Genomic DNA, 16,335 nt, shown 5'->3' with positions numbered 1-16,335 from the left:
TGTTTGACACCCCTGGTTTAGAGATTCTGGAGATCCACTCTTGTGCCCAAAATGAGTCCTGGAAGCAACACTATTTGGAAACCTAGTAGGAAGCTACCTCCTGGAAGGAAGTGCTTGGAGGAGAGACTGTTTCCACCAGAGGCAGAGCTTTTGCCATCTGCTCTGCTCCCACCCCTCAACTATAGATGAAATTCAAAACTACAGAGTAGAGTAAGACACGTGCAATGATTCATGCTCCCCCTTGCTTCACACTTAATGCAACACATGAAGCAGAATGAATGGAGAACCTCTGGAGTACATGAGTTTCACTGTGGGTGAGATGCCCAAACCAATCACCCAGCACAGCAGACAGAGATTCTCTTTTCTCTGCTTGTAAATTGAAAACAGGTTGAAAGGAATAGATAGGGGGGGACGAGCCCCACAATGTGACAAGAGTTGAGGTTGATCCTGTTTCATATGCAGCTGCCTAGTAGAAAATCAGACCATTGCTCCATCTAGTTTAATATTAGTTCCTCTGCCTGGCAAAGGTTCTTCAAGGTCTCAGGCACATAAAGTCCTTTCCTGGAACCTGCTATTTGAGAATGTTCAACAGGAGATGTTAGGAAATGAACCAAGGACCTTCCACATCCAAAGCATACATTCTACATTTCTGAATAGGATCCTTTTCCTGGGAGTAAGCCCCATTGTATATAATGGGACTTACTTCCAAGTAAAAATTGGAAATTATAATGTAAATGATTAGGTGTCTTTATAACAGGGAGCAGTTTTGTATAAGCTTTGCAAAAGGCCTGTGTTTTATGAATCTCTTTCCATGATGGAAATAAAAAGAGGGATACGAATGCAACACATAACTAACAAACAAACATAATACATCACATTTTGCTCAGCATGAAAATGTAACTAAGTTCCTATATGCTACATTGTCTGACTCACACAGAAAATCCTGAAAAATCAAAACACATGAAACCTGAATTGCTTTTCTTAACATTTAAAACAATATTTAGCATTGCCCTGGTATCATCAGATTTCAAAAGCTAATCGTAGTTGGTCCTGGCTAGTACTTGGCTGGGAGACCACTAAGGAAGTCCAGGGTTTCTATGCAGAGGACAATAACCAACCACCTCTGTTTAAGAACATGAGAAACCATCTTGGATCAGGCCAATGGCCCATCCAGTTCAACACTCTGTGTCACACAGTGGCCAAAAGGGTCTACGGGGTCCCAACATCAGCTGTGACCTAATGCCACACTTTGCACCACCATGGTTTCCAAAAATATTGGACACAACTACTGCTGCCAGCCCGTATATCCCATGAGAAGAATAAACTTGCTTCTCAGTTCCATTACTGAGATAAATTTTAACTAAAACAACGCAACATTTCATGCTTGAAATTTAGATTTTTAAACTGCAGATTTATTTGCCTCATTCAAAACTTTTATGTGCCTTATTCAAAACATTGCTATTTCATTTTCAGATCCGGCTGTATTCCTTTTTTGCTTTGCCAATATTTTGCTTAAAGTCCTTGCTTTCAAATACAGATGTGGAGAATGTGTGTTGCTTCAAACTTCCTTTATAGTCTCTTCTCAAGAAAATTGTTATTAACTCTAAGCCACCTTGGATGTCTTTCGAGAAAGGGAGGAAAATGTTTTAAATAAATAAACTTAAAGCATGTCAAGTAATAACAGAATAAATGTGAAAATATGCAAAGTGATTTCTCCACCACCACTGTCAACTCCTAAACATCTAGAATTACCAAACCGCACGTTCCAGGCATTACTTAGCTCCAGGGGACTTTTGTTCATGCATATACTTACACCAAAAGCCCAGTATCCAAAGATGACAATAATAAAGTTGATCACATCAGCTAGGAACATGAGAGCATAAACATCGCAGACTGCACTGTACTCTGGGTAGATTATATCATGGAAGAATTGCCTGATGGGCCGGTAAACCTTGAGAACACTGGGAGTAAAAAATGGATCTAAATTAGTCAAATTGCAAAGGAGATTCATGTGTCTCAAACAAATATCTCACATGGCTAACGCTTCAGGAGAACACATTCAGCAGGCTTGGCTTTGCAAGCAAACACCTGCTGTGTAGGCCTCCCATTTACCCACCCAGGATGGAGAATTACCTGCTCCAATTTCCCATCCCAAAGGAACTCAGGAGAGGGGTGGAAATGGCCTCCACACAGTGGCACTCTAGGAATTTCCCCTAGTTTCTACAGTAAAAACCATAGAGACTGGGGGAGGCAGCCTACAGCATCACCCGAAAGTGACGTTGCATTCTCCCAAAACTCAGACCTCCCTATCCCTAAAATCTCTAGCCATGTGCCAACGCAGTGTTGGAAACCCTACTGCAACTGCAATAGGCTTCCCAACCCTCCCACCCTGGCGGGGGACCCCAGGATTTCCACCCTCTTCCCCCGCTCCCCAAAAAAACGGAAGCGGGGGGAGGGGGAAACGGCGCCGAGGAGCATGGCGAGTCGCCCCATCCCCGAGCGGGTGAGGCCGCCGTGCCGCCGCCGCCCCCTCCCCGCCCACCGCAGCTGCTCCTCCGAGATGGGCCCAGGCTGAGCCCATCTCGGAGGAGCAGCCAAGAGGCAGCAGCAGCTCAGGGGAGGGCGAGGCAGACCAGGAGCATGGCGAGCCGCGAATTCGGGCCCTTCTAGGACCCGGATTCGCGGCTCACCACGCCCCCGGCCCGCCTCCACCCCCCCCCCCCGATTCCACCCCAGAGGCGGGGCGGAGCCGGCGAGGCCGCCGCGCCGCTGCCGCCTCTTCTCCGCTCGCCGTGGCTGCTCCTCCGAGATGGGCTCAGGTTGAGCCCATCTCAGAGGAGCAGCCACGGCGAGCGGAGAAGAGGCGGCAGCGGCGCGGCGGCCTCGCCCGCTCCGAGACAGGGCGGCTCGCCATTCCCCCCCCTTTCCCCTAGCTCCACCCCAGTGTCTCCTGGCTCCACCCCCAAAGTCCCCAGATATTTCTGGGGTTGGACCTGGGAACCCTAAACTGCAATTGTATGTGGAGTCACTCCAATCTTTCCGAGCCTCTTGATCTCAAAGAGTTTAGACTGGAGTAACTCTGCACTAGATTGCAAAGTACGGATTTCACTCATGAAACATACACATTTTGAGAAATTCCATGTAGTCAAAGAACATTCAAAAACAAAATCCATATAACACTTTAAATTAAGACCCTTCCAAACAACACTAAGCAGTTTGCAAACTTTCAAGTTTTACAGAACTTGTTAAAACATCCAGCTTGACGGTGAAGAATTCTAAAGAACTGAAAGGCTTGCTCACCGTTTTGTGCCATTTCGGTCAGACTTAATCACAACTACTCCATGGATTTTGCGACTAGTGATAAATAACACATTCACAAAGCTGTAAGGATGAAACTGCCCTCCTTGAAGGGTTTCTCATCCACTCCCGTCCCATATACAGAGACATTGATTTTCCAGACAGGCTTGACAGGTCCCCCCAACCACTGCTGGGGAATGGTGGGGTATGGTTGTGAAACTTCCAGAGATGGGAGGGTAGAGCCTGGGGAGGACAGGGACTTCAGTGGAGTACAGTGTTATAGAGACCACCCTCTATGGCAGGGGTGTCAAACATGTGGCCTGGGGGCCAAATCAGGCCTCCGGAGGGCTTAGGGTTCCCAATCCCCAGGTGCAGGCAGGGGATCCTCCAGTTAGGAGGCCCTCCCCCCGCTTCAGAAAACGGGGGAGGGGAGGGAAATGTCAGCTGGGAACTCTATTATTCCTATGGAGACTTATTCTCATAGGAAATAATAGGGAACTGATCTGCAGGTATCTGGGGCTCTGGGGGGGCTGTCTTTTGAGGTAGAGGCACCAAATTTTCAGTATAGCATCCAGTGCCTCTCTCCAAAATACCCCCCAGGTTTCAAAAATATTGGACCAGGGGGTCCAATTCTATGGGCCCCAAAAGAAGGTGCCCCTATCCTTCATTATTTCCTATGGAAGGAAGGCATTTAAAAGGTGTGCGGTCCCTTTAAATGTGATGGCCAGAACTCCCTTCGGTGTTCAATCATGCTTGTCACAACCTTGCTCCAGGCTCCACCCCCAAAGTCTCCTGGCTCCACCCCCAAAGTCCCCAGATATTTCTTGAATTGGCAACACTAGGAGGGCTCCCATCAGGCCCACAAGCAACTACACAAAAGAAATGCAACTGTGCAGGGCAGTAGCCCATCTTCTTAACAGACACAATGGTCTGAGCTTCACCCCTCAACAGCATGCAATGCTCTCCTCCAACCTAAGGAGAATTCCTCCAACTTATATGACTCTTCATCTAGCATGAGAGACACTATATTTGGATGAAGATCCTTTAGACTGGAGGCAGGCTTTAAACTTTGCTGAGGAGAGAGGGTTGGATTCAGACCACCAAAAAATTTTAAGTGAGGGATAGACATGTTTTAAATACATAAGAATATACTCGCATTTACATTTTAATCACTAGCTTTTTTGCTTTCTGCAGTGGCAGCTTTCTGTTCTTCTTGGCTGATCCTTCCACAACAGCAGGGCTCGTTTTTAAAAGACTCCATTTCTTCTTGGCTTCTTTCAGAGATCCATCTGACAAGAGAAAGTACACACGGCTCAACCTGAGAAATTTTCATTTCCCTCATATCGAATTTTTACAGCTTAGAGCAGGGGTGTCAAACATGCAGGTTTGAGGGCTGAATCAGGCCCCCGGCGGGCTCCAATCAGGCCCCAGTGCAACTGGCTATCATCTGCTTCCTTCTCCCTCTCTCTTGCTTCCTTTTGCATCACAGCTTGCTTTGCAAGGCTTGTTCAATCGCACAGGAACTACAGAGCAAAACCTCTATTTTCTCCATTGGCTGAGGCTCCTCCCTTGGGGAGGAAGGGGAGAGGAATAGCTTGCTTTGCCAGGCTCTCTCAATCGCACAGCACAACTAATGAGCCAAGCCTCTCTTCCTTTTATTGGCTGAGGCTCCTCCCCACCCAGTCCCCTGGGGAAGGAAGGAAAATGCCAGAGCTTCCTTTGTCCAGTTCCATCAATCCCATGAGAGAATACAAAGGAAGCATTTTTAAGACCAATGAGTGCTAACATTTTAAGCATGTTTTAAGTTTTTAAATATATATATTTGTGTTTGTCTGTGTTCTTTATAAAATTTATATCTCTGCTACCTAATCTTAAATAGGTACACACATGGCCCAGCCCGACACAGCCCAGCCCAACCGGACATGGCCTGGCTCAACAAGGCCAGCTCTCAGCAAAAATTGTTCCCAAACATCAACATATTTTTAAAAAACAACAACACAATCATTATGACAGTCCACATATGCATGGACTCCAGTCCAGATGCAAAACATCTCTGTCCTTGTCAATCTGGAATGGTAGAAACAATTAAGAATGTCCTCTTACATTGCTGGTTTTACCAGAACATTCAGAAGACATAAATCACTCCCATTATAGCCAATCATCCAAGCAGATCAAATCAATCTTAAACTTCTCTTCTTCTTGCCAATCATTATAATGAAACTGCCTTTAAGGTAGCAAGATTTTGTGTCCTGGCATGTTTAATCAGGCAGAAGATCACAGTTTTGTTTTTGTCAGGATCCACACAATGTCTCCTGTCATACCTTCCTTCATGAGTGGTTTTACATCAATCCAAGTGGACACCTGTGTTGGTCTGAAGCAGTAGAACAGGGGTGGCCAACGGTAGCTCTCCAGATGTTTTTTGCCTACAACTCCCATCAGCCCCGGGCATTGGCCATGCTGGCTGGGACTGATGGGAGTTGTAGGCAAAAAACATCTGGAGAGCTACCGTTGGCCACCCCTGCAGTAGAACAAAGTAGAAGTCTTTGGGGGAGGGACGGTGGCTCAGTGGTAGAGCATCTGCTTGGGAAGCAGAAGGTCCCAGGTTCAATCCCTGGCATCTCCAAAAAAGGGTCCAGGCAAATAGGTGTGAAAAACCTCAGCTTGAGACCCTGGAGAGCCGCTGCCAGTCTGAGAAGACAATACTGACTTTGATGGACCAAGGGGGGGTCTGATTCAGTATAAGGCAGCTTCATATGTTCATATGTTCAAGTCCAGTAGCACCTTTAAGACCAACAAAGTTTTATTCAGAATGTAAGTTTTTGTATGCATGCATACTTCATCAGACAATGGAATGGGGTACAGTGAGCAGAGCTACATATAGCTGGTAGGCAGTGGTTTAGAATGCAAAGTGGTATAAAGTTAGAATCCCACACAAATGCCATCCAGACCAAATGTTCCTTCAATTTGTTAATTTCACTTTTTCCCATTGGATTCTAACTTTATACCACTTTGCATTCTTAACCATTGCCCACCAGCTATATGTAGCTCTGCTCTCTGTACCCCATTCCGTTGTCTGAAGAAGTATGCATGCACATGAAAACTTACATTCTGAATAAAACTTTGTTGGTCTTAAAGGTGCTATTAGACTCCTACTTTGTTCTAATGGTTCTACATGTTAACTGTCACCGTCTTGCTATGTAGTATGTTATAGGGTTCTGGTGTGTTGAATACGTAATGTTCTTGAGATGATTTGTGAAAGGCTACCTTGTGGAGATGTTGGTGACTGCCTGAGAAAGTGCCCCCCCCCTTCCTCTCCATCATCTGGAGACGGAGGCTAGGAATAAATTTTCACTTTTCAGGAGATAAGGAGATGGGTTCTTATTATCTTACTAGTCCTCCTAATCCTCCAGTTGAAAACCCTTTTCATTTGAAGGAGAGCAGCCACTTTCAAGGCCTATTTTAGGAGGCCTCCACTCCCTTTTTGAAAAACTTGACAGACACCAGAGGAAGTAATGGTTAGTGCTATGTTGGAAAATCCTGCACCACAGCATGAAGAGAAGGGGGTCTTAAGCCTTCCACCTCACAGCACTTTCCTGACATTTATTAATCATAATACACATTCAATCTTAGTGGATCTTCCATTATTTGGCATGATGTCTGAAGTGTACAAGCATCTCTGATACCTTTCCATTATCTATTATATGCTGCCCACTATCTATTGCACTCTACAATATTATACTCTCTGCTCATTACAACAACAGCACAGTGGTCAGATACATAGGCCTATTGTTATGTCTTGCATCCAAGTCTGCATGTACAACACAGCGAAGGCTACAGAGGCGACCAGTGGAAACCCACTGGTCCCTGGATGTAGCTCGCTAATATGATCCGCCAATCAAGATCTGTGGCGGGAAGTTTAACTGTCCAGGATTGGACCAGGCCAGACGGAGGGTTGTTTCAGGGCATGTATATAATCGGGACCCAGCCCGCATTTCTCCGCTTGTGATGTACTCACCAGTAAAGTATGTTGCCTTCAACACGTCTCGTCACTCAGTACATTACACCTACCTTCATTATTCTTCTTGGCATTTCTTTTGAAGATCATCCTGGGAGAACCTAGAAGTCTACAAGGCTGCTGAACTCTTAATCCAGGCTGAGGCTCTTTTGGTTGGTCTCTGCTTTCCTTCTTCTTCTGTCTCCTTGTTGAGTTCTTTTTCTTGGAGCCTGAGGTCTTGATGTCAGTGGAATCCCAAAGCCCGTGACACTATAGAAAATTATACGCTGAATTCGTTGTGCCAATTTAAAGCGACCAAAGAAAACCAAAACCACTTTGTAAAATGAGAGCTCGTGGGTCAGATCCAGGGCTCACTTTGTAGGAGGAGCTCCTTTGCATATTAGGCCACACCTCCTGATGTAGCCAATCCTCCAAGAGCTTACAGTAGGTCCTGTAAGAAGAGCCCTGTAAGCTTTTGGAGGATTGGCTACATCAGGGGTGTGTGGCCTAATATGCAAAGGAGCTCCTTCTACAAATTGAGCCCTGATCAGATCTAATAACACATGAATGAAAGGACTGCAGATCTTTATTCCCAGGATCGCACAACATGCATGGACTAATAACAACATGCAATGAAGAGCAGAAAAATGAGGCAAAATCCTCTCTCCTTCCTCTTCTGTCAACAAATCTTTGTTGACAATGAGCGATTCATCCCCCTTCCACATCTCCACTGCAACCTCTCAACTAGGGCTGCCAATCCCAGCAATGCTCTGGAGATCAGGGGGATGGAGGCATGGGGGGCAGCCACTGGCAATGGTGTGATGTCACTTCCAGGGAAAACTCAGAAGTGATATCATGCCCCTCTATGGATTGCCAGAAACTCTCCAAAGTTTCCACTTCCAAATCATCAGGAATTTTCCAGCCCAAAACTGGCCGTCCTACTGAATGAGATGGAATACTTCCTGGAACGTGGAGTTTTAGCACTTAATGAAGAACAGAAACACCCTCCGCAACTGGTCCACTGGTCCATCAAAATCAGTATTGCCTGCCAATGGGGGCAAATACCAAACCTAAGCCAACCTCTCCCTCATCCCGTTTTGCTATTCTACTTACGACTGGGATCCACTTGTATAGAAAGATTTAATTAGTGAATGCCCTAAGGCAGTTCTAAAAAAATGATAGTATTCCCTTTGAGGATGCAGAATGGCTCGCCATACCTTCAAGTTATACCTGTGGAAGAACAAAGCCAGTAGCTGCACCAGATCAAAGTGTACATAGCCATCCTTCTTCTCAATTCCAGCAATATTTGGCAAAACAAACGGCACTTCTGCATTGATAGCACAATACACCTTAGTGGCCCAAGGAAAGAACCCAAACTGGAAGAAGTATTTGATGACAATATTTACCTGATAGGAGAAAGGAAACATTTAATTATTCAGAGCAAATGACTTCATGACATGAGGCTTTTCCTCCTCTGTCTATATAGGGTTCCCATTTGCATTGGGGTTTTCCTCTTCTATGTATAGGGTTTCCATTTGCCCACTTATGGTAGGAGACCTCCTAGCCTTCCCAAGCCTCCCGCCCTGGCGGGAGAATACTGGATTTTCAGCCTCTTTTCCCGCTTTCCATAACTCTGGAAGCGGGGGGAGGAGGGGGGAATGGCGCCAAGGAGCATTTGCGTCATCCGGGGAGGAGGTGCTGAGCCTGGCAAGGGAAATCTTGAGAAGGGAGGCTGGCTCGCCAGCGAGCGGGTGGAGGTGGCTGCCGAACGCAGGCGGGTCTTGACGGACTCCAATGCCCGATGCTTCTCCTCCTCCCTTCCCTTCCCACCCAGCCCCGTTGCAGCAGCCGTTCTTCCTTTTCGCAAGCTGCTTCCCGCGCCCAGTCAGCTGGCTGGGGGGGGGGGGGAGGAGAGAAGCCCCGCCTGCAAAGGACCATGTGCCTTTGCACCTCCGGAGGCTTGATTGCAAGGCTCCACTTTGGGATGGTGTGACTGCTGCTGTAAAGAAGCTGGCAGCAACTCGTGAGTAGAAAGGCCAGTCCCTCGCTTCAGTTGCCAGAAAGGGGGGGGGGGGGGAGGGAGGAGGAGAGGGAAACGTCTTCATTATTCCCTATGTGGAGATCAATTCTCATAGGGTATAATGGGGAATTAATCTGGAGGTTTTGGGGGCTCTGGGGGAGCTGTTTTTTGAGGTAGAGGCACCAAATTTTCAATATAGTATCTAGTGCCTCTCCCCAAAGTACCCTCCAAGTTTCAAAACGATTGGACCAGGGGGTCCAATTCTATGAGCCCCAAAAGAAGGTGCCCCTATTCTTTGTTATTTCCTATAGAAGGAAGACATTTTAAAAAGTGTGCTGTCCCTTTAAATGTGATGGCCAGAACTCTCTTGGAGTTCAATTATGCTTGTCACACCCTTGTTCTTGGCTCCGCCCCAATGTCTCCTGGCTCCACCCCCAAAGTCTCCTGGCTCCTCCCCCAAAGTCCCCAGATATTTCTTAAATTGGACTTGGCAACCCTAAGACCTCCAGACAATTGCAGCCCTTGCCCATCGATGCTCAACTGGTCAGCAACTGGGATAATTTTACATAGAGTCTCTGATGATTCCTAGAGCTACTCTTGTCACTTCTGGGTAGCTCTAGGAATTGCCAGGAACTCTATGGTCAGAACTTCCTATAAGTAGCTGACAACTTTTTTTTCTTTTTAATTTTCCTTGTGGGTTGCTGCCCTTTCTTATAACCCTACCACTGGTTGCCTATCCATGTACCCTATCCATGTATACTACTATGTAGTGAATCCAACTACTACTTCCTTCTAAGTTCCTAAGCATAGCCAGCAATGATTTAGTGCAGTAAGGGTTCCCCTAGTAAAAGCTAACTTTCTGAAGCAGGCATCCTTAACCTGTTTCAGCCTGCAGGAACTCTGAAATTTTAACACTGGGTGGTGGGCACAAACATGAATGGCTGCCATGTGAGGTGAAGTCAGCCCCAAAATGGTTGCCATGGGAGGTGGATGCAACTACAAACTGTCAGGGAGTGACGCTATGCATTTCAGGCAGAAGCTCTGTTTAACATGATGCTTTTAAAAACTAAAACATTACTTAGATATTTTCTTGCATACACACAAAATAAGAAGAATTCTCAGCACTCTCGCAAAACTACAGTCCCATGAACTGGAACATTGGTAGCACAGGTATGTGCAATGATTTTTGCCTAGACTCCTGTCCATTAGCTTTCCATGGCCAGCCTTACTTCAGTGAAAAGAGCTGCTTTTCTAGAGTGTAAAAGCTGCCCCTGAGAGCCCCATTACTGGTTGATTTTCTGACATATGGAATTACACCAAATACACTGAGATAAACAGAAGAGCGTTTTGGCATCCATTTGAAAAAATGTTACTTGTAAAGCCATTTATTTATTTAGGATATTTCTATGCCACCTCTTCAGGGCCCTGCTTGAGGTGGCTTGCAATTAATACGATGCAATGATATTTTAAAAACCAATTTAAAAAAGGAATATTTTATCCACATCTTCAGAAGACTTAGAGATCAGTTCACCTAACCCCAGTGGGTGATACCCCTTACATGTAGCAATTGTTTCTAGAGGAAGTATCTATGGCAGGGTCGCCAACCTTTTGAGCCTGTGGGCACCCTTGGGATTCTTACGCATCATGGTATGCGCAGAAACAAAATGGCTGCCACAGGGGGTGGAACCAGCCACAAAATTATTACCAGAACTTAAGACAGAACTTAAGACAGTGTCGATTCTTGTGGTGTGGTGGCAGCTGCTGCCAAAGCAATATGTTTTTTAAAAAATCTGCACAGTCTACCTAATAGCCCCAGCCTATCCTGATCTCATCAGACCTCAGAAGTTAAGCAGGGCTGATGTGGAGGCAGGCAATGGCAAGCAACCTCCAAATGTCTTTTTCCTTGAAAACCTTAAGAGGTTACCATAAGTCAGCTATGACTTGATGGTGAAAAAAATAGAGGGCGTGTGTGTTAAAAAATTACCTGCCTTGGGTGTAGGGTTGCCAAGTCCCCTGCTTCTCGTAGTGAAGCGTGCACGTGTGAAGCGTGCAACACGATGACGTCACCCAAAAGTGACATCATCAAAATGGTGGCATGTGTGCGGGGGCCACTCTAGGCGGTTCTGGGAAAACTCTATGTTTTTCCTGGACGCTCTAGCCATTTAGGAGGTAAAAACCTCTATGGTACCTATTGTACCATAGAGTGCTCCCTCCCAAATAGCTAGTGTCTGGGAAAACCATAGAGTTTTCCCAGAAACGCCTAGAGTGGCCCTGCACATGCACCACCGTTTTGATGATGTCACTTCCGGGTGATGTCATCGCGCCAGCAATGTAGGCAGAGGTTCCCCCCGCCAGCCCAATGTGGGCCAGCAGGTTGAGAACCTCCCGCCCAGACCAGGGGCTTGGCAGCCCTACTTGGGTGCTAAATAGGCTAGGTACACCACTGTCCTTAAGGTAGAGAAAATCAGAGTATAAAAACATATTCTTCATATTCACTGGGAATTCCTGATCTCTGCAATACCCACCTCAGTGTAAACAATCGCTGTCATCCAGAAGAATTTTGTAGGCCTCGGAATGGACACCATGGCCCACAAGAACATCAGGACAGGCAGGATCAAAGTGAGGACAGAAGCAGAGACCATGTGGTTGAGGATGATCACAGAGTAACACAGCATTTCTGATTTGGACACCATGGCATTGTACAAGGTGACTCCAAGCTTCAGGGGGCGAGGGAGGCCCTGGTAGAATTTGTCAGATCGCTCCAGTTCACTGTCATAAAAAGTCCTGGATCACATTTTTCAAACAAGAAACATTAATAAGTAAAATGGCATATTTATCAGCTCATACATTTCTCATCCTTCTCTCAGTCCTCAACCAACCTCTGGCCTTCACTATCTTTACAGGCAATAATCAAGAACATATCATCTCTGTGGTTTACTATAATCCTAGAGCATCCACCCTCTATAGCCACTCTAGATTTTCCATTGCTTCTAGACTCTATGGTACACCATAGTGTCTTTCCTCTGAAGCTGCCATTTCCTCAAGGGGAACTGGTCTATGTAGTCTGGAGATCGGTTGTAATTCTGGAAGAACTCTAGGCTTCACCTTGAGCTTGGTAACCCTAGTCTAATATCAAAGGGTTCAAGCTGGGTAACAGTTATGCCTTTCCAGTCCCTAGTTATCAAAAGACATGTTGAATTTTAAGTCTCACATTGCTTCCAAGAGATGTATAGAATTTTAGAGGCAGAATTCCAGGGTTCAAAATTTACCATCCTGGACATCTCTCTTCGGTGACTTGGTTTTGACCTTGTTTTGTGGGCAATAAATGTAAGAAAGCATTCCCAACTTAAAGGTCATCTTAGAATACAGAGGCTCATGGCTTTTTTTGTAGCAGGAACTCCTTTGCATATTAAGCTACACCCCCTTGATGTAGCCAATCCTCTGAGAGCTTACAGGGCTCCTCTTACAGGGCCTACTGTAAGCTCTTAGAGGATTGGCTACATCAGGGGTGTATGGCCTAATATGCAGAGAAGTTCCTGCTACAAAAAAAGCCCTGCAGAGGCAGATATAATAAGCTGAGCTTTGGGGCTTTCTAAGATCTTCAGCAGCTCGATTTGATACTGTCATTATCAATACAAAACATAATATTCGTAGATGCTTAAGAGGAGTAATTCTTGCCTATTCAGAAGCAGGTCGCTGGCAGTCATCACAGCAGAAACTTTATTCAGTGGCCTGCCTGCTTCTGTGATTCTGACATGCAGGGAAACTGGAGGTTCTTCTTTCTCTACAGGCAAATTCTGCACAGCAAATCCAGCAAAGTCAGCACAGGAAAGGGCTGGATTGAACTCTGAGGGACAGGTCCCACCAGGGCTGCCTCCTTCCATGTTTTCATTTCCAGTGGCATCTTTAGTGGCTTCATTAGGTCTCCGGCAGCTAAAAGGCATAAAAAAAATAACAATCCCTGTGACCCACTGTCACCCAGCACACCAATGATGAGGTGGTTTAAAACACAATTTTGCAGCTTGCAAGACAACCAGTCCATGCCTGAGAACTATCACCCCTCAATATGTAATACTAGAGAGGTGAAATTTCCCCCCCATGTGGCAGAACAGACCTGTTCGGGTCTACAGAGCCTATTCCATCCTGCCCTCCAGGCTGCACACCTGAGGAGGCTCTTCTTTCTCTCTCTGGAGTAACCACTGCCACCATCTGACCATGGTAGGGAATTGCTCACTGGGAGTGTCAGGATCCCCAACTTCCCTTCCAAGTTCTGAGACCTTGCCTCTGCATCTTCCATGGCCCAGTGCTGTGTCACTACAGCAACTGTTTATTGCCCTGAAGGAACAGCCACTTGCCTTCCCCCAGCACTCCTTTTAAACTAGTGTGTCCAAGACAGTGGAGGTCTATGTGGTACACAGAACCACTACCAGCATCTAACGTTATATTTATTAAAGAGAAAATGTTCACAAGCATACTTTTAGCACAGCATCAGATTGAGCAAGGGTTTCCCTCTTCCTGCCTGTTCTCTGTCCAGAGGCGGGGGGGGGGGGGGACTTTTAAAACTCAAGAGTGAAAGTTTTGCTCATTTCAGACTTCCAAAGAAAAAATGCATTTCTTCACACCCCGCATTCAAAGTAAGAAACAGCCACAATCATGTCATGGTACTCTCTGTAACTCATAACTGCACAGAGCGTCTTGAACCAGAATCTCTCAGGGGAGTGGCTGAGCTTCAGTTGTAAATCATCAGCTTGGCATGCAGACGATCCCAGTCTCAGCATCTCCAACTAAAAGGATCAGATAATAGGTAATTAGGCTTACCAGTCCCCAGGTCCCAGAGGGGATCCTCCAGTTTTGCAGGCTCCTTCCCAACCCCAGGCAGTGGGATCCCCACCCCAACAGCCACCATGTGCATTTCTACCTCAAAAGGATTAGAAGATGCTTGGGAATGCCTTGCTTTTTAAAAGACGTGTGTGTGTGTGTGTGTGTTTGAATCTCCAGAACCAGGCTGAATGGGGGTGAGGTGAGGTGGCAGGGCAATGTGCCCACTGCAGAAAAGGGAAGGGAAGCAGCTCAGTCCCTCTTTTTGTCTTACAGTCCCTTCAGAAGTCATTTGCACAGTAAAATAGACAGTAAAGAGTAAAGTAGAACCTCTGGTTTCCCTGTGTTAATCTGAAGATCTTGGATGAGTATACAGCATTCAACAACTCCCATGGTGAGTAAATTGCCCCAGTGAGACCACAAGGTGTGCCCTTCCCAACTGTGTTTATTTTGGCTGGTGGGGGGGGGGGAGAAAGAGAGAAAGTAGAAGTGCAGCCAGCTGCTGGGGGGGTGAGGGAATGAAGACTGTATTCAGGGGAACTGCACTGCTGTATTTTTATTTATTTATTTTAGGGAACAGGAAAGTCTCCTAGCTCCACCCCCAAAGTCTCCCACCCCCACCTCCAAAGTCCCCAGGTATATTCTGAGTTAGACTTGGCAACCCTATAGGTAATGTGAAAGATCTTTAGTCTAAGACCCTGCAGAACTGATGCTAGTCTGCGTAGACAATACTAACCTTGATGGATCATTGGTCCAATCCAGTATATGGCAGTTTCGTGTGCATATATTCACATGCAAATTTTAATAGCTGGGCAAAACTACCTACACAGATGCAAACATGCAACACCAGCATCTCCCCAACTTAGAACACTGCAGTCTTCTCACTGGACCAGGAAAGATCACACCAAGAGCAGGGGAAGGCAGGTAGTTAATACTCACTCCAGGTATGCTGGTGATATCTGACTCTCCTCCTCAGGTGCACATTCAGGTAGCTTGATTTGTCTGTCATCCTCTAATAATGTTTTACTTTCTCCATAATCTGGCTGACTTTTCTCAGGGTTGTAATAACACAGAACACCATCTGCTGAGGTTCTGTTTCCCTTGAAAGAAAAATCCAGTGAATTTAGGATGAGGGAATGTTGTATTTAATACATAAATTGCATAGTACTCTATGGGGCAACCTGAAACCCTTCAAGAAATTGGTGGTGAGAAGTCCCTTCAAACTGCATCCGAAAGGCCAGCTGTACACTTCCACAAATCACAAAATAAGCTAACATGAACTAATAAGGAGGGAACACATTTACTCCCATACCTGACTACAGTCTTCTACTTGGCAGCATCTTCCCCCCCACCCCCCCACCCCCACCCCCATTAATTAAAGAGAAGTTTACATTTCATACTGAATTTTGTGTTTGCACAGAATCAAGGAATGCAAAGCTGGTTTTGGACGGCCCTAGGCAATGGGCCTTCCTAGTTCTCAGATGCATGCACACTACTTCTCTCCCACTGCAGGGAGCAGAATGCAACTCCTTCACAATACCTTCAAGTCCATTTGATACTGGCAGGGCTCTGAGAAAGCATAAAGGAGCTTCATTCCACTCCTGTTCATTGGCAACCCTCCTAGCAGGAAATGGGGGAGTACTCTAAAGCAGGGGTCCCCAACCCCCGGGCCATGGACCAGTACCAGTCTGTGGCCTGCTAGCAAACCGGGCCATGAGTTGCATAATTATTTTATTATATATTACAATGTAGTCAGAAGAAGAAGGAGACAACATAGGATTTATATCCTGCCCTCCACTCCGAATTTCAGAGACTCAGAGTGGCTCACAATCTCCTTTACCTTCGTCCCCCACAACAGACACCCTGTGAGGTGGGTGGGGCTGAGAGAGCTCTCCCCAGAAGCTGCCCGTTCAAGGACAGGTCTGTGAGAGCTATGACTGACCCAAGGTCATTCCAGCGGCTGCAAGTGGAGGAGTGGGGAATCAAACCCGGTTCTCCCAGATAACAGTCTGCACACTTAACCACCACACCAAACCAATAGAAATAAAGTGCACAATTGTATCATCCCGAAACCCTCATCCGCCCCCACCCCCATGGTGGAAAAATTGTCTTCCACAAAACCGGTTCCTGGTGCCAAAAAGATTGGGGACCACTGCTCTAAATGCCCCTGGAACATTGCCTAACCATCTGAAATAATCGTCCATTT

The 16,335-nt window shown here is 46.2% G+C and overlaps 1 protein-coding gene across 1 annotated transcript in view; it reads right to left on the bottom strand.

Moving 5' to 3' along the window:
- Nucleotides 1-16,335, bottom strand: part of LOC132567283 (piezo-type mechanosensitive ion channel component 2-like) — a 105,412-nt gene that overhangs the window by 21,415 nt on the left and 67,662 nt on the right. Inside the window, exons 32-38 of the mRNA XM_060232969.1 lie at nt 15,069-15,229; nt 12,990-13,244; nt 11,837-12,095; nt 8,509-8,697; nt 7,366-7,561; nt 4,460-4,586; nt 1,814-1,961 (exon numbers count right to left, since the gene is read on the bottom strand). Of these exons, the coding sequence (XP_060088952.1) occupies nt 1,814-1,961; nt 4,460-4,586; nt 7,366-7,561; nt 8,509-8,697; nt 11,837-12,095; nt 12,990-13,244; nt 15,069-15,229 (1,335 nt within the window). The remainder of the gene's footprint in view (nt 1-1,813; nt 1,962-4,459; nt 4,587-7,365; nt 7,562-8,508; nt 8,698-11,836; nt 12,096-12,989; nt 13,245-15,068; nt 15,230-16,335) is intronic.

Source organism: Heteronotia binoei, chromosome 2, assembly GCF_032191835.1.
Source record: "Heteronotia binoei isolate CCM8104 ecotype False Entrance Well chromosome 2, APGP_CSIRO_Hbin_v1, whole genome shotgun sequence".
Classification (NCBI taxonomy): Eukaryota; Metazoa; Chordata; class Lepidosauria; order Squamata; family Gekkonidae; genus Heteronotia; species Heteronotia binoei.
Note: the sequence above shows the minus strand (reverse complement) of the source record. Positions and strands in the feature narration are given on the sequence as shown.